General features: G+C 35.9%; 1 protein-coding gene across 3 annotated transcripts in view; it reads left to right on the top strand.

Moving 5' to 3' along the window:
• LOC132132764 (astrotactin-2-like) overlaps window positions 1-26156 on the top strand; it is a 498987-nt gene that overhangs the window by 375812 nt on the left and 97019 nt on the right. For all 3 annotated transcript variants that reach the window (XM_059545295.1, XM_059545288.1, XM_059545303.1), the window contains 3 exons: window positions 17695-17819; window positions 19865-19969; window positions 21390-21569. In XM_059545295.1, coding sequence (XP_059401278.1) covers window positions 17695-17819; window positions 19865-19969; window positions 21390-21569 — 410 coding nt within the window. The remainder of the gene's footprint in view (window positions 1-17694; window positions 17820-19864; window positions 19970-21389; window positions 21570-26156) is intronic.

The following is a 26156-nucleotide window of genomic DNA, read 5'->3' as shown; positions in this document are numbered from 1 at the left end:
TTGTGTCATGAAATGTAGTTTTAAAAGTATTTCAGGTGAGCATGTAGTTGTTTAAAACTCAAATCTGTGGTATATTTATAAAGACAGAGCCTATTTAAAAATGTTTCTGCCATTTCGGAGCTCAGTGCTCATGTTTACCAACGAGAGCAGTCTCAACTCGGCTGGTCCTTTTGACATTTGCCACTGGCTCTGTCTCTTTAGTGGTTAAACAAAATATAATTCGTTTTGGATAAATCTAACACGTAATATTTGGTCTTTATTCAATTAACCTATTAATATGTTAAAATGAAAATAAAAAGAGGCAATATAGTTTGATATAATATTTTGTTTCATTGTCTTGTAGTCTATATTCACATTTCCCTGAACTACATTTCTGTAGCTATTAATATGTTTAATATGTAAGTTGTTGGTACAATTGTTCTGTGGTAATTTTGGTGGAAACGCGGCAATTGAACTTGTAATTAAAACAAAGTTTATTGGAGGATTTTTACAAGAAAACACTATTTACAATTTTCTACTTTCATGTTTAGTTTCATGCATTGCTTGCTGTTTCTTTGTAATTACACTGTACTGCTACTCTAATTGAGAATAAATTCAAAACACGTTCATCTTATACTGTATATTGTTATCAGTCCCAATCAAACTGATTGAACAACAGTCACTAATGGAATGTTTCTTAGTGTGTTTTTATTTGAGAAGCCACTATAGATATTTTAAAACAAATCCCAGCCATTAAATACCAGTGCATAATCAGTATGTAATCTGTTTACATTGCCATTACATTATGCCTGGATAAACCGCAGATTCAAAGCTTCCACACTCTATAAACAGAGTGCTATTGTCTGAGTGGCATATAAATTACCATTCACGCCTCCAATGTAACTAATAACTCCGTAATTTGTAATTCAATGCTGTTTTTTTTATTTATTATTTTTTTTTATGAAGATGATAAAGTGTTGAGTCTGCAGTGACTGGCTGCGTAGCAGTGCTCCAGGGTGACATTGCTGCTTTATCAATGTTGCCAGCGCGCTCTCTCTCATTACATATGCATTGAAACAATAGATACTAAAATAAATCTATCAAGATTATTACTCACATTCTCATCCTCATGAATCTCTGTTTTAAGGACTTAAGTAGTAAGGCCTGAAATAGTCATTTCAAGGGCACAATGAGACAAATACAACGGGAAAAAGCAAGAAAGTAAAAGAAAGAAAGAAAGAAAGAAGAAAGAACTGTTCTAATCTGTTCTATTCTATTCTATTCTATTCACTTTGGAGAAAAAAAAAGTAAAGACTCGGACCAGATGATTTGGTCAAGTGGTGAACTAATAATTTCAAATCTGCATTATCATGATTTCTTTTGAATATATTCAAAAGAGTTTAGCGAATTTGGATATTGAAAATGTTAAGTTTTTATGAAATTCTCAAATGAACAACATGACTTGAATAAAGATAAATTCATTTTGTTGAGTGAACAAAAGTTACATTAAAAAGTAAGTAAAATTAATTGTCTATTAATGCAATGATGTTGGTTGGCATAATGGTTATTATTTTATATGAACTTTTAGTATTGAGAAACAAAACCAATATGAACACAACACAACAATTATCGCAATCAATATAAATGTACATTTAAAATTAAATAAGGCCAAACTGTTTTATGTATGTCTTTAACTATGTGCTTAAAAAAAAGAAAAAATTGGTTCAATGTTGTGACGAGTGAGGCGGGGCCGAGGGACATGGGAGCGAGGCCGGTGGAGTGATTGGAGATGAGCGACACCTGCTCGACCCACCGGTCTCGAGGCCCAAGGAGGAGATGGAAGGATATAAAACTGGAGCGACGACAGTGAAGGACGAGAGAGGACCAGGCCTGGGCTTTTAGTTGTGTTTTGGTTTTTATTTGAGCGCACCAGTCGTCCGTGAGGGGCTGGTGCGCTGTTTTGTGTTTATTTTGTATTATTAAAATGTTATTTGAGTGTCCGCCGGTTCCCGCCTCCTTCTTGCCGATGACTAGGAAGTTTTAAATCATTACAAATGTATTTATCGTATTCATATTGTATTACATAAGACTTTTTCTACTATTGTCAGTGCCTTTTGACACTTGCATATAAATTACAGACCTGGTCCCATAGTCTACAGTTTAATGGGTGCTAAATGGCCAATGCCCCCCCCCCCCCCCCACATTATCAGGAAGCTGCTTAACAGATCAACTCTCTGGTCTCCCCATCTGACTTCAAACACATTCCAAGAGAACTAAATGACCATCGGACCAGCAAACTACAACATTCTCACAATACACAACACACACATAAAGATTTTTTCTTTATTTAGACTATAATTAATCAGTTACCAATGTATCTGGCATATGCATGTGGTGTTTGTATGTGTCCCTATTATATTACAATTAATACTTAGAATAAAATACTTACAATTCTATTTTTCATTACTCTCAATGCTTATATTTAGGTATATGAGTGTATCTCTGCTTTAAGATCTACTAGATGTTTCGTTCTTGGTATCAAAATGATCTGCTCTTTAATCCTCAAACAATTATGTACAATGGGCCATAACAGAGACAAAGAAAGTTTCTCCCACTCAAAAATCCACGCCTGGTTTTGGCTTTTTCAGCGGTTCATCCCAGTCCTCGCGCCCCCAGCTCTGCACATTTTCTATATCTCTCTCTGTTAACACACCTGATTCAGATAATCAGCTCATTAGAAGTGAGCGCTGTGCATGAACTGTGTTCCCATTGACATGGTCCCTACACAGTGTTCATTGCTCCCTAATCTATTGAAGTTTACTTCACTTCGAAACATTCATTCACTGATTTGCACTGTGCAGCATATTCACACACGGACAAGTGTGACAGCATATACTTGATAAATAAATTATATTTAAATTCACTTGCACTTTGAGTGGAACATTTACGTTCACTCCGAACTGGAATCATGACAGAATATCCTGTGATGTCCACTTCGCAGGGCACTTACGTTCAAATAGAAAAAAAATGTATGAAACCATAATAGAAACATACAAAATGTGCAGAGCAGGGGGTCGCAAGGACTGGAGTTGAAAACTGCTGGGATATTTCACCCAAAATGTGGGTGTGAATAGAAACTACCAAAAGTCCCTCTCCCAGACTAATCTTAGCTCAGAAACCCTTTCTTTTGAGATGGACACTATCCAATACTCCTCAAATCTCTCCTCTTGAGTTTGATTTTCCTGCAATGTCAATGTCACCTTTATTTATATAGCGCTTTAAACAAAATACATTGCGTCAAAGCAACTGAACAACATTCATTAGGAAAACAGTGTCAATAATGCAAAAATGATAGTTAAAGGCAGTTCATCATTGGATTCAGTTATGTCATCTCTGTTCAGTTAAATAGTGTCTGTGCATTTATTTGCAATCAAGTCAACGATATCGCTGTAGATGAAGTGAAGTCGAACTTTGTAGAACTTTTCTATCTTCAGAAGAGCCAAAGAAAAATCTCCAGCTCACTTCTAAAAGAACTCAAGAACCTCCATTATCTACCACATCAGAACTCTTGTTCAGCAATGAAGCCAATGCAAGTCACTGTATATCTTACATCACTGTATGTGTGTGCATGTGACAAGGCCAGTGCAATAAAACCGTTCAGTTTGATCACCGTTCTATATTAATGTGCTGCTTTAATTGATGCACGCGCACACACACACCACTGGCACACACAGATCTGAGATTGCACTGTGCAAAATGTAACATTCAGAATCTCATAAACTTCTTGTCAATGCTGCCACGCTACTTTTATTAATCGCTACCGAATCGCTACATTAAATTTCTCAGCAAGGAGGGGGTAAAACCGCTATTTTTAACCCCTTTACTTGCAAACATCGCCGACGGCCCCAGTTTATTATTGTTTCACTTTCACAGCACGTTAAACATCACTCTCATCACTCAGTGAAAGTTATTTAGTAATTTATGTCAGGAGTGCAAAATAATAAAATCCGTATTATGCCACATTTTGAATAGAAATTCAGCACTCATTCATATTCAGTCACGTCAGCAGCGGTTTATTTTTGTTCACATAGACTCACTGAACAGCGTCAGTCATATATCTCTATTATCATAACAGTCTGAGTGATTCTGATTCCTGAACAGTAAACTTTGAAATGTAAGCTTTGTGAAAAAATTTTGATTATGTATCTAGTAAGAAAGAATCATGAGCAGAAACCTTTTTATTTTGGGTATGTCATTTCTGTCTCCATGCCAAAAAAGGGGGGTGACTAGTAAGGGGTTAAGTAACTAAACCCAGCTTCATTGTTTGTAGAGTGAGACAGAGACAGACCCAGACAGTTAACACCTCCCTCTCTCTCTCTCTCAAAATGGACATATTCGAAAAAAAAAATGTGAGTAGTTAGCATTACTGGATATCAGGGCTCCGAACCGGTTCAAGGAACGAAAATGAAAACCGGAAATGAACGAAATTTTGACAGGAACAGAACCAGAAACAGCAACAAAATCAAATGTTATAGTTCCGAACAGAATCTAAAATTTGAAATGGCCATTAACCGGTTAATAACGTTATTTTATCGTTCCATTTAATATTTGAAATTTGCTGTCAACCAATCACGAGTTCCAGTAGACTCCGGCATATGCAAATATGATGCTGAAGCCAGCGAGTGAACTGTCCGCTCAGCTGTGAACTCATCATAGGAGAGTCTCAATGACAATGAACCGCGTTCAGGACCGGATTAAGACCAAATTAGGCCTGATGACGCAGCACATATAATTGTTATATATAATTGTTAAAATACGCTACGTGTATATATATATATATATATATATATATATATATATATACACGTAGCGTATTTTAACAATGCAGCAAACCTTTTTAAATATTTTGATAATTTGCTGAAAATAAATAAAGGACTTTTTAAACCGTTTAACTGATTATTAATCGGTCAAAATTAGCTGATACAGTTTGCTGCATTCATGCGCACTCAGAAACCGGTGACTGTGAACGAATCAGCAGAGCTTGTATATATATATATATATATATATATATATATATATATATATATATATATATATATATATATATATATACAGAGAGAGAGAGAGAAAAAACTTGTATAGCCTGTAGCAGATCTGACCCGAATCAGACAAATAAGAGTCGATCAGGGCTGTGGTTGAAACATGAGCCCAATTCCTCAGGAAGGCAACCGGAGGTCATAAATCAGTTCTAGTGCCACAAGTCAGAAACAAGTTAACCAACCAACCAACTCTTTCACAGAACAGCTTTCGACATTAACACCATTAGAACAATTATTGACAATTTCAATTCGGAGAAGAGATTGTCAAAGTAATTGAGATGCACATATACAGCGTTACTTACATTTGTCCAAAATCTAGAGATGATGATGCTGTAGCCTACTGGCTGTGATTAAGCGTTAGATCTCTATTTTTTCCTTTTCTTTTTGAGTAAAGAAAACGCTATACTTTATTATTATTATATTATTATTATTATTAGGCAAATAACATTGTTTTTTTAAAATAACGTTATTAACTGGTATTTCTTCCACCCGAACCGGTTTTGGAATGGTAATAATATCAGAGGAACGCAGAACAGAAACGTTAAAATATCGATTCTGCTCGGAGTGAACCGATTGAATTTTTTTTCGTTTTCAAGACCTGCTGGATATAGCTGTCGGTCATTTAACTTTTCTATTGTAAAACTTATTGTTAGAGGTTTACTAATATTAAATGATTTGCAGCTTCATCTTACTTCTCTCTCTTTACCATTAAACTGACGCTTCGCGCTCTGCTTCTGTGAACGGTAAACCCCGCCTACATTAATTTGATTGGCCATCTCAGTCATTCTGACATTGACGAGCGCTGTTAGACCGCTGAGGCTTTGATCTGAAGTGCCTGGTATGTGCAGTGTTCGCACAGGCATCCGTAGACTTGCGCAAGTTAATTCTCACACTTTAATAGTATTTATAGCTCCTAACAGGCTGTGCGACTACGTGAAGTCATTACCTAAAAGTGTATGTCAGTATTCAGTTTTCCCTATTGCTCCCATGCCAGCGATTATCCCTTTGTGTGCAACTGTTGGCACGTGTGCCTTAAGTTGCCGACCCCTGGTATATGTATTGCTGGATATTGGACGAGAAAAAGACCAGCATTGAAAGTATGAATAAATTAATATGTTGCCCTTTTTACTACTTCTTGGCTTTATCTTTGCTATTTATTTTCTGTGTGGTCTTAGTGAGGACTGCATATACAATTAGGCACTATTTGAAGTTGTTAATTGAATTAGTTGTTTAACAATAACACATATTTAAAACTCACAGACTGGCTGAGAGTCGGTCAATAAAGCCCTGTTTTCCTCTTAATTTGCAATGATGCTGCACATGTATTCATTTCCGTGCGCCGCTGAGAAGATACATACTGGCTTCTCAAGTTGGAAAAGATAGTCCTATAAAACAATAGTGGATAAAGTCAATAAAATCTCCACACCGTTCTTTTAAAATATTGACACGCCTGAAGAGGAAAGCCCATCTGTTCTGTACTGCAGCCTAAGGCTCTCAGATGAGCTCAAAGACTTCATTCGTGACTTGTCTCTGACAATACGGCAGACCAACCGGATACATCCCTGCCAATAATTGGCTGTCAAAGAGATAAAGAGACATGTTGTATCTTCAGCACCAGTCAAACTGTGAATGCGGCACGAATGCGTCTGTTTGGTCTCTGCGTGTGAGGAACATTCACACATCGACTCATCATGAGATAATATTATAAAACAGAAGCTGCACAGACTGTGACAGCTGCTAATGGAAGGAGCTCAACTCAACTGTGAGCTTGATATTTCATTTTCTGTTCCACAGTAAAGAGATGACAATGTTATGGACTATATCAGGAGTGGGGAACGTTGATCCTGGAGGGACCGTGTTCCTTCAGAGTTTAGCTTCAACCCTAATCAAACACACCTGAACAAGCTAATCAAGGTCTTCAGGATACAGTTAGGTATTTTATTTGGGTAACACTTTAGTATAGGGTCCAATTCACACTGATAACTAGTTGTTTATTAGCATGTGTATTATTAACATATTGGCTGTTTATTAGTGCTTATAAAGTACATATAATGCATGACATCCATAATCCTACCCAATACCCTAAACTTAACAACTACCTAATAAACTATAAGTAAGCATCAAATAAGGAGTTAATTGAGGCAAAAGTTATAGTTAATGCTTAGTTAATAGTGTGAATTGGACCCTAAAATAAAGTGTGACCGGGTTTAGTGCAGGTGCTACCTTATTTTCAAACATGATAGCATTAATCTTTTAGTCACATTACATTTCTGAACTACCGCTATACATCCACCGACCAATGCAATAAAATATTCACTGATTCACTTTCACTTTCTGCTTAAAAAAAATAACATGATTTTAGCACCACTAACAGGACATTTCACCTTGAAAGTGAAGTAAAATGAGCAAGATGTCATCATAGGCACGTTTTCCCAATTAGCCTGGGTTGGTGAATGGATGGTAGACTGACCAAAGCATCTACAACTGAATAAAAATGGTCTATATTGCATTTAATAAAGTGTACTAATAATAAGTTAATAAAGGTGTCATAATAAATAAACCAGGAGTAGGGAACATTGATTCTGGAGGGCCACTGTCCTGTAGAGTTTAGCTTCAACCCTGAAAAAAATTAATACAAATAAACTATAACATAAACCTAACAGATAATGTTAACAAAAGCAAATGTGAGATATTATTATGACTCGTTTTTCACGGGACTTGTACCCAAACACTTCAGATCACAAGTACAATGCTCTACCGGGTGCACCATCAAGCAAATGTACTTTATTAGAAAAGCCATATACATATGAATCTGTGATAACAACACATCAAAATGTATTCGTTTACAAATAATGCACTATGGCAAAAGTCTTTTGAGTTCATATCATAGTATTTTGCAAGGAACAATGCGACAATAAAGGTTCGTTCACACCTAGAATAATAACTATAAATGTAACAAAAGACACTGGTTTAAAAATCATTCTAATTTAAAAGAAAATAGCACAACCCGCACCGCAACTACAATAATAATTGCTGTTAATAGTTTTCATCGTCTGGTGGACTACATCTTGTATTAAGTTTTCCGAAAAATAGAAACTTAATTTTCTGTAAAGAAAAGTAATTTATATCGTAAAAAGCGCTATACAAATAAACTTGAATTGAATTGAATAATGGCAGAGATTAAATATTTTTTAAATCACTTTCAGAAAATGTTTCCAGCTTATGGATGATAAAAACATTGACAGCCAATCAGAATCCATTCTTTGAAAAGCTCAAGCATTTAAAGCGGCAGATGACAAAACTGCAGCACACTTAAAATAAACAGAATGGTATCGTGCAATGGTTGAACTCAATGGTTGGGCCTTAACTCTTTATAATCCCTAATAACGCATCCGGGTGTATTTTGACCTGGAAGAGATACATACAAATTTCTTATAAATGCATAGTTTTAGTGAGGGAAAATATATTTAGCCTTTTCCACATATCTCACACACTTTTGGGACTGATTTTGGTTGCGGAACTTAAATCTGTATGCCCAAAATTTATTATTTTACCATCTAATTTAATTAATGAAACACTATTTATTCTAATGATTATATGTTCTTAGAAATGCCATAAAATGTTGTATTATTATTATTATTGCTGTTGTTGTTGTAGCTTATTTGTTAATTTAAATTTTAAAGCATTTCTCAATTTTGTATTAATAAAAATAGGTAAATGCAGTGCTAATAACATGGCAATATTCAAAAGTTGTTTTCACATTCGCTCATTAATGTGAAGTTGCTGATCAGATACAATATAGTTTTCACCGAAAAGTATAATATGCTATGACTCTTTTATAAATTAACGATTCTTCGGGTCCAAATGGACCCGGAATGTGAAAACAGTATGCAGTTTTGAGAGCATTAAGTGGGTTACTGGATAATACGTCCCTCTAATGAAAATATGTGTGAAAATGAGTTTCCCATTGGGCCTTGGTTACCATTCACCTATTTGTGTAATAAGCAGTCTTTTTTTCCTCTTTTATCCTAAGAGACAAGTGCATATTTCAGGAACAGTCCCCCCAGATTGAGTTGCCACACCACCATCCATCACTGTTATGCAAAGCAATTTACAGTGCATTTACAGTGACAATCCCCCTGGTGGAACCTGAGGTTAAACGACGCTTGTATGATTTCTAAAAAAAAAAAATAAAAATTTCATGAACGCTTCCCCAGTCTTCTCTCAGGACAAATGGGTAGACCTGTCTCCCGACTATTGCCACTTTTTGAACCAATATCATTGTGTCAGGTTGGCTGTGAACAAGCTCTAGGCTCAAACCAGCAATTTTCAAGTTACTAGCCATCCATCCATTCATATATCTCACAAGCAAAACTAACAATGTAATCTCGCACTGAATGCATTTGTTTGACATGCACACTGGAGAATATAATAATGCATTTACATCCATGCTTTTGGTAGATGCTACCCATTTAATCAGTTTATGCATTCTCTGAGAATCAAACCCCATTACCTTGACGTTGTCAGTGCCAATTTTAGAGGTACATTACTATTGTACATTACAGCTATGCAACCTTTTGAACAGAACAGCGATTCTGAAAACTGTGCACAAGTTTGTTGGCATCTGTAAACAAACGCTGGTTGTGTATTATGCTATTTCACATCAGAGTTGCATCAATGTTTTAGCCTCAAGGAGGAATTAAATGAAATCTTGTTTTCATGGTTTGCTACATTAAAAGGGATGTACAGTTTTATATTCTGACAGAATGAAAGCATCACTTTCTACAGAAAGATGTAGTAGTGTTTCTTTATTTATGGCTTCTTTATTGAGTAACTCCCACTGAAACTCAAAATACAAGAGCGAGCATCATGTCGTGTTGTGGCGCAGTATTTGGATACAGCCAGTAATGAGGAATCAGTTGTCTCATTTGTTCTCATATTTCCTCATGATTGTTCTGTAAGCAGGAGGTGAATAGAACAGGTGGGCAGATTCACAAATGTGTCATTATTTAGTGAGGGAGTGAGTTAGAATGGATTGTATGCAAAGAACAACCAAAATTAGGAGTAGGAGTTACATTATTACATGTGTACAATGTAAAGTTACAGAGCTTTTTCATGCACCTACTCTACTATAAATATCTATGTGTTCACCTTTGTACGTAAAAGTGACATTTCTAAAATGTTATCAAGTTATTTTATAGACAATGATAAGTAATTAGGTTTGCATTAAATTACTGAAAGTGAAGCTACCATAGTAAATGACAGTAAAATCATAAAGTAACAAATTGTACAACCAGTCTGTACTTGAAGTATATAATAATAAATATAATGATGACTTACTTTGGAAACAGGTGTGTTCTGAATCACTAGATGGTCAGAAACCTTGAGAAACAGGTCTGAAAACACTGGTGTTGCCTCTGTTGATTTGTGCAGATGAATTCGTCCCTCTAGTGGTAGAAATTAGCATTGGCAGCATCAGAGAATATGAAAAACAAGTAAAACAATGTGTGTAATATTCTACAGCGATACAGATTTTTTTCCTTATTCGATCCAGTTGCTGTCTGTTTTATCTGTTTTATCTCATATCCAAAGCCAATTCACATCAGGTTGTGGCTTGATAGATCCTTCAGCATTAATACTGATGTGCAACTGATGTCCAAATGTTCAAGGAAGAGTGGATTAGTTCTTTATATTCTTCAGCAAGGAAGATTTGTGTTTCGATTGCAACCTTATATTCTTGTGAAATTATCAACATTCATATAGTGTGTTTACATGGACTACACAGCTCATTCTATAGCACATTCTGGTCATGAACATGTGAAACAAAAAATCACAGTTTCTTTTGGTTTGTCAAGCCATGCGTCATTGTTCCAAACCAATGTGGAAAATATTGTTTTTAAAATTAAATACATGTTATTACAATGGACAATAAAACATTTACAAATACATGTATGTATATGTATTTATTTACTGTATTTATGTATCCATTCATTCACTCACTCACTCACTTTTTTAATTATTCTTTCATTCACTCACTCACTTTTATTCATTTATTCACTCACTCTCACTTCTTTCTAAATTTTTTACATTTTTTAATTATATATATATATATAATATATATATATATATATATTTTTTTTTCCAAAGTGAAACCGTGTTCTGGAATAGAATAGACTATAATTGTTCTTTCTTTCTTTTTTCTTTGTGAACAAAATAATTAATTACAAGGATTACTAGACGACAAGGACAGTGTTATTTAGGAGAAAAATCCATACTGTCCAACTTTTATTTGTGAAGAATAGTTAGGGTGACTGGCTCTCTGTGGGTCAGACTCAGGGTGATTTAATTTGGTAATCAACAGATCTGTGTGAGAGCGAGCGAGTAAACTTTATACTTTGGCTTCTCTCTCTCTGTTCTGCCCTTGAGTTTCCGCTCTGTTCTTCCAGTAAAGCACATACTGATTGACTTACACTGACTCTTGTGGTTTAGACTTCATTCTAACGGGGAGAGAGAGAGAGAGAGAGAGAGAGAGAGAGAGGAGAGAGAGAGAGAGAGAGAGAGAGAGAATATAGTTGCAGGTCATCTTAACAGTAACATGACATCTACTGGTCAGTTTGCATTGCTGTCAGGCAACTATTCAGTCAGTTTGCATTCTGTCTGATATTTACATATATTCATTTTTTATAAGTATTTTTAGTTCTTATTTAATACTTTTTAGTTTTAGCAAACACGTAACATTCAAATGTAAAAAAAAAAAAAAAATCATGTCATATTATAACAGATGCTTTACCAGTGTCTATTCAGAGAGCTATTTATTTATTTATTTTTGGCTGTGTAGTTTTTATTAATTTGTATATAAATTTCAGTACATAAAGTTAAATCAACATACACATATACAGACTGTGGCATACAGTATGTGTATATATATATATATATATATATATATATATATAACTTATATATATATAACTTATATATATATATATATATATATATATATATATATATATATATAACTTAATGACTTCAGAAGGCCTTTATTAACACCACAGAGCCGGTTGGAGTAGCTTTATGATTCAAACCTTCAAACCTCTTTTCATCTGTTATGAGCAAGGTTTTCAAATATTCAATATTTGACTCTTAAATTTTTGGTCCTTATGTCCTGAAAGAAAATCCTGCTTTTACAGTAAAGTGCTTAGATACTGTGCATAATTTCACAATTTCTGCTAGAGAAACGTCTTTGCAGCTTTCCCATGAATGTGTCAATCACTGGATATATACACAGTATATATATATATATATTTTAGTGGTGGGCATAGATTAACTTTTTTATCTAGATTAATCTCACTGTAATCTTAGAATTAATCTATATTAATCTAGATTAAAATGGCTCATTTGAATTCTGCCGAAGGCATTCGGTGCTACCCTAATACAATAATGACTAAAAGTAAGTCTTTGAGAAGGGGTTTCTCAAGCCAGGTGGTGCATTAGACCAGGGGCTCGTCTCCTGTTTCCAAAATGCATCACAGAGTGCTTGAGAAAGCTGTAAACTAATTCCACATTGCACAAGGTGCAAACAACCTTATGCCTGTTTCACACATAATCCGTCTGCAGTGCGTATGCGTTGCGTATTTGTTTACGCACTCATGTTAACGGATTCCAGCGTTCACGTGGTTGCGGTCCGTCAGTTTGTTCCAGGAGCGGTGTGTCTGCAGCAGTGCAGCGATTGTTCACATATAGAGTAGCGGACTGCAAACGCGTCCTGTGTGAAAGCACAATGAGTATGAGTCCGTGCTGCTTCTGCACCACATACGAAACGCACACGGACTGCATACACACTGCAGACGGAGTATGTGTGAAACAGGCGTGCGTCTTGTCGAGGTTTCCATTGGGAAGCTTCTTTAAACAAACTGCCTGAAGCAAACCCGGAGGCTTCAGCTGCATCCATGTTAGCACGTCACAATTGATGTGGTAATTTCACAGTAGACATACACACAGGTTTGAAGACTCGTTCTCGCCCCCTACAGATTCGGCTAGGTATACATCCACGCTAAAATATCAAGGTGAAAGTCATCATAGCTCGCGTAGTATAGACCCAGCTCCCAACCCAACTTTGAAAATAGAGTAACGGCAATATTTTTTTTTATCGACCGATAAGAGTCTCACGTTAACGCAGCACGTAACACATAACGGCCCACCACTAATATATAATATATGTATTTTTGTATTTATATTTTGTATATTGTATAAATGTATTTTTTAATACATTACAATGGATAATACAATTATGTTGTTAATATTGCTCTATAAATGAAAAGCTTAACTTACTACTTTATCTGGGAAATAAAGCGGTTGCACTTTATTTTACAGTACGTGTACTAACATGTACTTATAGTGTACTTACAATGTATTTATCTAAGAAAGTTCTTGTAATACAAGGTAACTACATGGGGTAGGGTTAGGTTTAGGGGTAGGTTCAGGGTTAGTACCTAGTTATTACATAGTTATTGTAATTACTATAATAAGTACATAGTATGTACATGAGGAACAGGACTGTAAAATAAAGTGCTACCAATAAAGCTTTATGTCTTTAAATCCGTATTGTATATAGTCAGTTATTTCTCTGAAGAAATTCAGATTTCAGGACGAACACTTTGTAGTTTGTTTTATATGTTGAGGTCGTGTCCGTCTGATGTTTATCGTGTTCATGATGTTTACTACTGTAATGAACGTAGCTTTTTTTTTTTTTTTTTTTTTTACAGAGCAAAATAACAAGAAAAGCTTCAAACCCCCCACCCACCCCACCATGCTTTCATACCACAACCACAATCATCCACACAGTGTGAAAGCAAAGTCAAACGAAGCACAAAGTTAATAACATAAGAAAATGAAAAATAAAATAAATCAATACTACTAATTAAAAAAATCAATAAACAAAAAACACAATAGAATTAGCAAAACATTTATGCCATAACACATGGCGCACCTTTAAGGACGTACACCTAATATTTATATCTCTAACTCAAATAAGCAGACATTCCATTTATTTTCATGCTCAGTTATTCTGTTGTTATTTGTTGCAATAATTGTTTCTAGCATATACTGATAAACACTCTATTCTTAAAGTGTTTTATACATAAGTTTGATAAAGTTTTAGCTTTAAAAATAAAAATTGAACGTAGCTTTTTAATACATAGGGGAAATTTGCGACCTTTAAAAAATAACCGTTAACATGCCTAGGGTGTTTGCATTGTAATAATACTTAAGATTTATAAACGCTGACTTGTTAGGTGATGTTTTCTAGTTAAAATCCTACAATTTCCTATTAATATAATAGAACGTTTACGCACACTAGGGATTACCAATATGGCGGCACAGCAGCTTCACTTTCATGACGTCATGAGCATTCCAGTTCTATATTATAGATCAATGGACTCTTCTCTAATTAATTCATAGAAAAAACCTTTCTTTGAATTAATTCACATATACGTTAGGGTATTGTGTATGCTGTTACTGTTCTGTTATATTGTGTTGTGTGTATTGTATATGTTTTATACATGCTTATGATGGATCACTGATTAATATGACCTCATCTATATGATGTTTGGTCTCTATGAGTTCGTATTTTCATGATCTAAATGAGAGTGTATATTATTATATGATGCCCATGCAACACATTAGTTTTATAAGAATCTTAAAGATTCTTCTCTTGAACCCCCCAATCTAATTTCATATGCAAGACAGTATACTAGAGACAAAGAGTTGTAAAACTTCCCTCCAAAAGGTACCATTCCTCATTGGCTCACTCAAATCCTGAGGGTGTGACATCATCCCCCATATAGATCACTGATCACCAGATCGGGGGTTCTTTTAGATTCGGGAATTCCAGGAGAAGATGCGGAGATAAGAGCCTTAAAACCACACTAAGCTTGTGCCAGGCCTTAGCCTTAACTTCCCATTCATCAAGATCCTCTGATTCGAACTGGTCTTTCTCATCAACTCACTTCAGCAGAGACCAATTGGAGCCCCAAAGTGCATCAGGACTTTCTTTTTCTTTTTCTTTAGAACTTTGGTTTCATCAGCTGTTGCACTGAACATTTAACTTTTAACCTCTTTCATGATTTCAATACTATTTCTGCCAAAAAATATTTTTTTCCCCTTCTGAATCCCACTGCTAATGTATATCACAATCCATTCGCTTCCAAAATAGTGATAGTTATTTTGCTTTTTGCAACCTCTGACTCTTTATAACTTTATTAATAAGATGTTTTGATATAAATATTAATAATAAAGGTTTTCATCTCGTTGCCTGTTTGTGTCTTGGGGAAAGCCCTGTTATGAGGCTGGGATACATTTATTTGAGAAATGTCTAGGAAGAAGTCTATAAAAATGGTGCATTCAGATGCACTTAATGGTCCTGCATTATTAGAATGACACACAATTAGCAACAGATTTTTGAAGACATCTTCAATGAGCATGTGACATGGATAATGAAAACAGGCATACAGTACCATCAGCAGAAGCAGTATTAGCTCCTGAAAGTGGGTAATGAGTATCCATCTCTTCCATTTAAATATTGCTGTCATCCCTAGACACAGAGAGCAAAAAGTCATTTTAAATAACTACAAGGTGTTTAATATTACATATCCGCAGTATTAGAAATTAACTCAGAAAATGAGTGATACTGAAATGCGAACAATACAGGAGCTTCCATGATTGAATATCCAGTTTTCAAACCTATTTCCATTCAGTTATTTAAACTGAATTTATTAAGTTTGCTTATTAAATAATGGCTGCACTTTAATTGGGGAACAAATTCTCACTAGAAGCTAACTATTAACAGCTCTTCAAATGACAATGAAGTTTAGTGAAAATAAATCATTTGAATTAGTAAGTGATAGGCATGTACAATGGTTGGCGCTCAACAGGGACCAATCAGTTTTCAGGAGGAGCTGGTGACCCTGTGACCTGTGAATTTTACAATGGCTATGGAATTTCTGATCTGTTTTGAAAATTATTCAATAAAAGACGTCTTTTACAGACTGAGGCTAATGAAAATTTTGTTTGCTATTGATGTTTCATAAAGAGAAACCTCAATAAAAGAGGTGAAATGTTTGAAGAGGGGTTTTAATTGCTGGCTAATTAGAGTGTATAACATAACTACAATAAGACATACACACAGACATTGTTTAAATACCATTACTGGAGGATAACAGTAAGCTCGCTTTTACTCAGCTGCCATTTCTATTTGAGTCAAAGATCATTAGTTTTTATCTGTTGTTTCTCTTTTTTTAGTCGTTTCTTTCACACGGTCGCACACAGGTTCCCAGTATTCAGGGGACATCACATAGGCGTTAAGGATTTACTGTACAAACTAAACTCTACCCCACACTCAAAACTAGATTTTCAAAACACTTAATTCTGCATGATTTATAAGCTTGCTTCCTTGTGGGAAGATTAACAAGATCAACATTTACTTGTATTACTGTACTTATGTATTTACAGTATAAGTGTATAGTAAAAGTGGTATTACTATACATTTGGTCCTCATAACGTATGGGAATACCAAGACCACACACACATACAATTCCACCAACATTCACTGAAATCCAAGTTGAGAAATTGTAGTTTTAGCCTATGTTAGCCAGCCACCTTAAAAAGGTCCTGATGTGACATGAACTAAATGTCTACTGTATAATGATCTTTGCATAACAACTTTAAAATATGTTGTTGTTTTTTTTGTTCTGCATATATGAGAGCAAAGCAGCACAACACCAGAAAGTTGATTATTTTCTCTAGTAATGGGCTACTGTTAAAACACGGCTTCATAAGGTTTCAGGGTTTTTTTTTTTTTTTTTTTTGGATGAACCAGTTCACCAAATCAGACTGATCAGTATTTCTGGTACGTGTCGGACATGCAAACCTTCTGCAGAGGGAAAACAAATTAACAACATGTACAAATAAAACATTTTGGAAAGGGTGATCTGATGGCCGTAGTTGAGTCAACAGTAGTGCTATAGTTGAAAGTTGAGTCATTAGTTGGTTAATGGTTACAGTGTTTCTCGCGTCACATGATCACTGAACTGGGGAAACCGTATTGGACTTGGTTGAATCGAGCAGTTGACTTCTTTATGGTTCCTCATGAATTATATCAAAAGATGAGTTGTTTAAGACTGGTTAATTCATATTATATGCTTTGGACATCTGTGTTACAGGTCATTACTGGTAACTTTAATAATAGCATGGCGTATACAACATGTTACATCATTGCGTGATTACATAAATAAACTAGATTTATTTTAATTTTATTTTTTTAACTGGTTAATTCAAACAGATTGCCCCAATGAATCAGTTCACAGAAATGAATCAGACTTCCCATCACCACTATCTAAAATGTTGTCCAGTAAAATGCTCCTTGCAATGTCTAGTTGTAAATCACAGTTCACGGTTGCGTCCTAATAAAGGTGCAGGTGCTTATTAAAAATATCAAGAGCTCTTCAATATATCCCAGCTTCAGGTTTTTATAAGAAATCTGTATCATCATTCCAAACTCAACAGCAACAAAACTGTCTAATATCTGTCTGATGTTTTTCCCTTATTTATATGTGAATTTCAGGGATAATAACTTCATCAAGGATTTTCCTCAGCTGGCCGACGGGTTGATGGTGATTCCTCTTCCGGTGGAGGAGCAGTGCCGAGGAGTTCTGTCAGAGCCTCTGCCCAACCTGCAGCTGCTCTCAGGTGAATCTCACACACCACAGGACAACTGGGGGAAATGCTCATTTGATTAGATTTTCCTAGATGGCACAAAAACTCAACACAGCACTTTCCTAAACAGAATTTCAGGTGTGCCTTTAGTGAACTGTCAACTCATTTCCTCTTGTCCTCTGAGGGACTGTTGCTTTAAAGGCGTCCTATTTACACTTTCACACTCTTTTCCCTGAGGTCCACTTAGTTTTGTAAGCAACGTTTGAGATCCAATTGTTAACAGAAGATGTCTGTGACTCCTTCTGGTTGAACCAGGTCCACTGACTCATACAGGGTTGGTATGTCTAGTTTTCACTAAGACAAATGCTGAAAACGAACCAACCTCAGGTATGTGATTAATTATATAGTCTAAAATGGATAGTTTGAGCCCTGGCTTTTGCTGGCATTTGCGCAGAATGGAAAAAGAGCTCCGAAACACGTATGTGACCGTGCAGGAGAGACGTGGACAAGGTTTATTTCGTCTTTTTCTCATGCTCTCCCCTCACAATTTCACTGGGTTCAAAGAACAAGCAAAAGGCTGATTCTCATGATAAATCCCCTTTAAAAGAGAACATAACATGAGGAACTGACAGTAATCATAGCATCAGCTCAGTGGACGGCCGCTCTCTGTCTCAGAGAAACCAGCGGAGCAGAAAGCCTTCATTTCCTCCTCATATCGCTTTTGATCACATCTCCAATTCAGAGCTGTCCTTTCATTTATTTGTTTTTACTCCGGTAATTTCTAATGTGGACTCCACACAAATGCGGGCTCCAATGACAAGTGGCTAATTCAATAACAGCTTGTCTTTTTTCCAGGAGTGAGAGCGGAGTGTTAATGCTCGCTGCTGTAGTTCATATGAGATTTAAACCATTAGAGCATCTCTCAGCATGAGATGAAAAAAACGAAAAAAACATGATACGATTGATACGGTGCTTTGAACGGCCTGCTGCTGTCATCCCACACCATACAAAGAGCATAAGCAGAAAGTGTTTTTGAAAACAGGAAGGCTCAAGCTTTGTTCCTTATTGGTCCAAAGGGTCTAATCTTCATATTGACATATAATGAGAAATGCTCCATCATTGCTTATGAAACTACAGAACTTTTGAAACCGGTTGATGTAAATGCTCATTCACACCAAAGATGAAAACTACAGGCCTAACTGTCTAAAATGTTAATAATTGCTATAATTCTGACCAATGTAAAAATATTAACAGCAAATCACAATCCATCTGACTTTAGAAAGCACAAGAATCTAAAACAGAAGATTATATAACTGCAAGAAAGTGCTAAACATGTTAGCTACATCTAGAAATAAATGCATGAATGCAGCCTCTTGGGAAATGAAGTACACTCATACATTTAAAGGAGACTTCTAAATAGTATATTTTAAAAGAATACACTTAAGCATGAACAGAAAACCCTTAATTGAATATTATTTCAAATTAGAAGAAAAATGGCATCGTTTAAATTTATTTTAAATGCTATTAGTTGAACTCTATTTATTTTTTGACCCACTAAGTAGGGCAACTTTATGTAATTTCATAATTCTCTTGTCTTTGAAATATGATTACAATACAAATATGACAACACGTCAAAAATAAGTGTCCTTTAAAGCATGACAAAAGATGCTTAAAGCATAATTTAAATGTACTTTAGGAGGATCAGAAAGATAATTCTAAATAAATTATAGTATAGTAATCATAGCATCAGCTCACTATGTACATATTGAAATATGTAGACTTTTTAAGTGTTAAAAAAATCATGAAACTGTACTCTCTGTAAATAAACTTGTTTTATTGAATTAATATTATTTTCAAGTACATTTTTTTTTTTTTAGAATTACACTAAAAATGCACATGCAATGCATTTAAGCACACTTTTTTTTTTTTTTAGATACTCAATGGAGTATTCAGTTTTGTGAGCCAGTAAGCACCTCCTTGAGTAAAACCCCTGTGTCTCATGGGAAACTGTTAATGTCTGAAATGTAGCTATTAATAAAGTTGCAGAAGGGGGGCATTAATGTGTGTCTGTGTTACAGGAGATGCTCAGTTCAGTGAAGCCACAGGATACCCCATGATGCAACAGTGGAGAGTGCGGAGTAACCTGTATAGAGTGAAGCTCAGTGCCATCACCCTGTCTACAGGTACCACGAGAAGCACACAAACAACAAATCCATGAATACTCCTCCTTCACGTGTGTGTATATGTTCAGCTCATTTATACTTAAAAGGGTTAATTCACTCAAAATATGAAACATTTCTATTCACCCTCATGTCATTCCAAACCAATATGATTGTTGTCCTATGTAACATGCAAACAACTGCTGTGATTGGAATGGTGACAATCTCAGAAGACTCATATATTCAGATTGACTTTGCTTTCTTTACATAATATTAAACTCAAGAAAATTTGGCGCACTAACAAAAAGACACTTGGTCTCTTAATAGTGTTAAACTGTTACAAACACACTTACACTATTCATAAAAGTACAATAACTTGGCACTGTCGTAGATTTTAATACAAGATATTTAGAAAGAAATGGCAGCATGTTGAGAATAATTAGAAAACAAGTCCATGCTGAATTGAGACCATCCGATTCTCATTCAAATGCTCAGCCATGTTTTTAAAAATGGTTACAGTGAAAGCTTAAGTCACTAAACAAGGCTTATTAAAAAAATAAATAATAATAATAATACAAATATTAATAATAATAATAAAAATGGCATTTGAAGACATATCCTTTCATACCCACTGCATCTGTAAAAGTCCTATAAAGTCATAGTACGAGAATCTAACTTCTATTAATTCTCACACTGAGCTGATGTAAAGTCACAATATCTTTCTTCAGCTGCTTTAAACGAATGTGATATAAAAACTATACACTCTAGAAAAAGGAGACCTGGTCAGTAGTACAAACAGATAAGGCACTATTTAGCATATTTTGAAAGTCAGTATGACAAAGAATGGACAAAATATATTTTGTGGTCCACAGATGAAAGTCAATCACACCGGTTTGGAACAGCATGAGGAAGACTAAACAAAGACCTAATATTCATTTTTTGAGTGAATGTTTGAGATTTTCATTTTCATTATTTGCTATAGATAAATAACTTAATAAAATGAAGTGTTGAACAGCAAAACGATATGTGCAACAAATATGTGTGTATGATTACGTTAATAACGTGATGATAAAAAGTAGTTTGTAACATCAAGCAATGTAACGGCCTGTTTTTATACTGCAATAATAACTGTAAGCGGCTGAAACTGGAAGCCTTGCACATTCAGGTTAAAAAATGGCCATGCCTGCTTTTACATTAAAAATAAGCTGGATAGCTTTTCATTGAAAATGAATGAGATAAAACACTTCTGGAAAAATGGCACTTAAAAATGGAAAAGGCATTATATCACTGTCAGAGTACTGGAATTGTAGGCGTAATACAGCAAGTTTCACTGACCTCTTAAATGGTCTGGTGACAGGCAAGAAATATATAACAATCATAAATCAAAGATTTTCTCAATATAAGAAATTAATTGTTTCTGTATGTGTGCTGGTGCTTTGGTCAGATTTCTCAAAGGTGCTGAAATCCCTGACGTCAGACAGCACACGGGATGAGTTGCTTGCGTTTATTCAGCAGTACGGCAGCCATTACATCTCTGAGGCACTGTATGGTTCTGAGCTCACCTGCAACATCTACTTCCCCAGCAAGAAGTCCCAGCAACAACTCTGGCTCCAGTACCAGAAAGGTAAGACAGAGGTAAAGGAGTCAAGGAGAAGGTAAAGATAGGAATCATCACAGACAAATAAAGCAAACTCACTTTATTTCATTGGGTTTGTGCATTTATGTTCCTGCTGTAAAATGCTCTGTGCTGAACATCAGATATTACACCAGTGGGTTCTGGCCATGTGAAAGATTTGAGTTCACTCATATTGTATAAATAAGGTATGTTCATACAGTATGAATGACCTCTGAGTCAACAACCAACTCTGACACAACAAATACAAATTCAGAAAGCCTATGGCAGGGATTCTCAACTCTGGCCATCGAGGTCCATTTTCCTGCAGAGTCTAATTCCAAACTTGCTCTAACTCACCCGGCTTGTTCAGTTGTGATTTATTAGGGTTGGAGCTGAACTCTGCAGGAAAATGGACCTCAAGGACCAGAGATGAGAACTCCAGGCCAACAGGTCAAAGCGGTGTCTGCAGAGGCAACAAACCAGGGCAGTGGTTCCTAACCACATTCCTAGACACCCCCATACAGTGCACATTTTGTCTTTTTAACCAAACACACCTGATTCATCTCAGTAGTGGAGACTTCAAGGCTATGTCCAAAATCGTACCTCATACCAATAAATAGGGCACTATTTGAGGGGACAGCCATTTTTTAGAGGGGTTCTCAACTCTGGCCCTCAAGGTCCACTTTCCTGAAGAGTTAAGCTACTATCTTGATCAAACTTTGTAGTAATTCTGAAGACCTTGGCTGTGTTTACACTTGGCATTAGCATGTGACCTGTATCCGGATGTTGTCCACATGCACATTGAAATGACCAGTGTAAACGCACTTCTGATCGAAATGTTATCCCATCAGTGTCATGGTCCAGAGGTAACCGGGGACATATTGTGATCGGATCTCATTGTAATGTAAATGCAATCCAGCCATTGTGTCCGCATTTGCAGACTGACATCATGCAAAACCCTGCCCCGCTCTCTCCTAAACTGTCAGAAGAAAAATGGAGGTCACCAGGCCGTGGATCGTTAATGCGAAATGAACACTTAACACCATACCTTCACCGAACGTGACAATTATTGCACCGCAACTTTTTGTCAGCACGTCAGAAATAGGACGAGGCAACAGTTTACTGTTGGTTATTTGTCGTGTCGCACTGCACCACATCCATTGTAGACACCAACACTGATTATAATGGGTTCTATAGTATTTTGTTGCAGTGTAGACACAGTGTCAGACGTATTTGAATATTGCACAGGAAAGAGATCCGATCGACTATTCAGTTAGAGAAGTCAGTTGATGTTGCCAAGTGTAAACATGCCATCTCCTGATTGACTGATGATCCGATCTGCTTCATCAGATCATGGTGATAGCATGTGAATGCCAAGTGTAAACGCAGCCCTTAAATTAGCTTGTACAGTTGTGTTTGATTAGGATTAGAGCTAAACTATGCAGGAAAGTGGACCTCGAAGGCCAGAGTTGAGAACTCCTGCCAGAGTGAATGTTATCAAGTGCACTCATTCAATCCCATAATGCATCCAAAGAACAAACGTACAATTGATGTACACTCAGTGGCTAGAGAATTCCCATAATGTACTGTGAGGGATGTGTTAAATTAATTCTGGTATCTCACCAGAAAATGGCTCCGGCAGCTGAATCATCCATCCATCCATTTTTCAAACTGCTTGTCCGACGTGTGTACAGCGTAATGTTATAAACGTATTGCTTTTTAAATTTTACTTAAGCACTTGAAATGGGTGTCAGACAAAGGAGACTTGCAAAATGTGCAGTGTCTGGGGCTCTGGGAATGTGGTTGGGAACCACTGAACTGGGGTAGCAAATCTCTACAAATCTCTACCTGGAGATTTAAGTTACTTAAAAAAGTTAAGCTCCAACACATCTGCCTGATATTTTCAAATAAGCCTGAACTCCTTGATTAGCTGCTTCAGGTGTGTTTGATCAGGGTTGGATCTGAACGCTGTAGGAGAGTTGTTCTCCAGGAGCAGGATTAGCAACCTCTGCAATCATAGATAAATAGGTCTAAATACCATAACAATAAAATATAATCAACTGTTAAATAACAGAGCAATTCCCTACTGCAATTCACTAACATTTCTGTCATTCCTGGTTTGAAATACAGTAGTTTCTAGATGTTGAGTCACCACAGAGTTCTTTACACAGACAGGGGCACTGAGCCCTTTTCCATAATAGTTCCATGCATAACAAATGTTTTACAGGATTCAGTAATCCAATGTTTCTCAACTCTGCTCCTGGGGGCACATCAAAAGTACACATTTTGGATGTCTCCCCGATCTGATTGGGAAGAATTTGAAAATGTACCCTGAGGGTGTGCCTCCAGGAACAGGGTTGGGAAACACTGTAGAGCTAATCAACACATCAGTATTTTCTACAGTCCAAAATTGTACTGTCAAGCAGAACGGTTGAAACAAAAATGTTTAAAACTTGTGGAGAAAAAAATATATAAATTGTTTTATTAAAATAAAAATAACATTGCATTCAAATATGTTAGTCAGCTTAAACCACATTCCCATCATAATCTGATCATCTTTTCATGAATGCCAATCAGTATTTTTGACAAAACTACTGAATAAATAAAAGAAAAAAGGGGTGTAGGGGGGCTGTTTTTGGACAAAACAACTGCATTTTCAATTTATTTCCTACTATTGTGAAAAATAAAGAAAGAATAAAAAGTTCTTATTTTGCACATCTCTGGTTGCAAGAGACAGTTAAACAGAAAGGTGGTTAGAGAGACTGCTGTAGATGGTGAGCAATATATTGCGAAGATCAGCATATCGGGAAAGGTTTAAAACGGTTCTCAAACTGTGGAAGTCACAGAACCAGTGGTACATTGGGGCCCCATCCATACGGAGATGCGTTTCGCTGTATACACATACATTTTGTATCGTATAGGCGTTTTGTTCACACTGATCCGTTTTGGGAGAGTGAAACTGATATTTTTGGAAACCGGGTCCCAGACTGGATAAATCTGAAAACGCTGCCCTTTTGTTTTCGTCTGGACAGCGAATCTGTATATTTTCTGAAATGCTGACATCCTCAGCCCACTACATCACGTAACAGCAACAAAAACATGCACAAACACCGAACGATTGTCTTTTATTAACTAACATTATCACAGATTAATAAATGTATTGTTCCATGTTCTTTTGTATACTGCGCTCAAGGTTTATGAGCATAGTCCAAGTCGTCTTCTCCATTTTTAGTGTATCTCTGTGGCAGAATTACAGCACCACATGCTGGTCTGGTATGTATATTACATCGTTTTGTGTTGGTTTTGTGGTTTCGTGTGGAGTTCCTTCGGGTAGGAAGCCACATGACCCTGAAAGATTGAAGGATTTCAATGTAATGCTTCTGTAAGGCTCATGCATAGACCTCATTTTGACATCAGGAGTGTGGTATGAGAATAGGTCAAGTTCTCTCATTGGCACAATCATGCTGATACATCTACATATGTGCAGAGCAGTTTTATTTCTGAAAGCAAAAAGCGGTCAAAAAGATGTGATATTTTTCTCTGTGAGCTTGATCTCCTGATTCATATCCTAAGGAGTGCTTTTTATGACTCAGAACCATTACAATCAGCACTCATTTTAGAGCATGATACTGATAATGAAACAAGATGTGAAATGTTTTAAAATAGATATGACCATGTTCTAGATCCCTCAACCCTACCCCAAAACCTAAACTAAACTACTACCTTTTAAAAAGCAGCAAAGTTGGCATTTATTGAGGGAAAACTGTTAGTTAGTAGTGAATATGTGTTCTCTGTTCTAAAGTCTTACCCTCCAAATTACTTTATATATATTTAATACTACTTTAGGTACTGTGCGTTTAATTAGAATTGGACAGAGGGGAACTGACAGGGCCCTATAGGTCCTCAGACAAGGCCTAAACTATTGGCAAAACAATATTTAAACATTTTAAATTGTTATTTTTTTCTTTTAAATTACAAAATTTTTCTTTTAAATTACAAACTTTTTAATATTTTTAATAAAAAATGACTTCTGATCATTTTAATTTTAATAGATTCTTATTTTGACAATAAACGTATAAATAAAATAAATACAATTCAGTCATGACAACTCTCGGAGATAAACAAAATATGTATTAGAATATGAATGTACATATGATAAGTTTGGTTTTGGCAGACTAGATCCGCTATGCTGCTGCTGCCTCGATGGCAGGCAGAACACACTGCTCTGCTAGACCACAGTAAACCGAGAGAAGGGTTTACTGTGAATACATAGAATTAACTGTTTGATCAAATACCCCGTAGCAGATCTAGACGGGTGGTGCGTGGGGTGGGGTGGGAGGGGAGCAAGTGTGCATGGCAAGAAATCAGTGGCACATTAGAGTTTTATGACTTAACTATGCATTTTATGTAGAAATTAACTCTTCATATCTGCCTATTCGGTTTGCTTTGGAATGTGAAGGTTAAAAAAGGAAGATTCCCATTTTCTCATTATTAGAATGTTTTCGCCTAAAGCTTTTGGCTCTGTTATTGGTGGTCCAGCTATTAAATTACAGAGGGCCAAACAATGGTAAATCAAAGGGAGAGAAATGTCAAATG

This window comes from Carassius carassius, chromosome 4 (assembly GCF_963082965.1).
Source record: "Carassius carassius chromosome 4, fCarCar2.1, whole genome shotgun sequence".
Lineage (NCBI taxonomy): Eukaryota > Metazoa > Chordata > Actinopteri > Cypriniformes > Cyprinidae > Carassius > Carassius carassius.
This window is presented reverse-complemented; position numbering and strand designations above follow the sequence as displayed.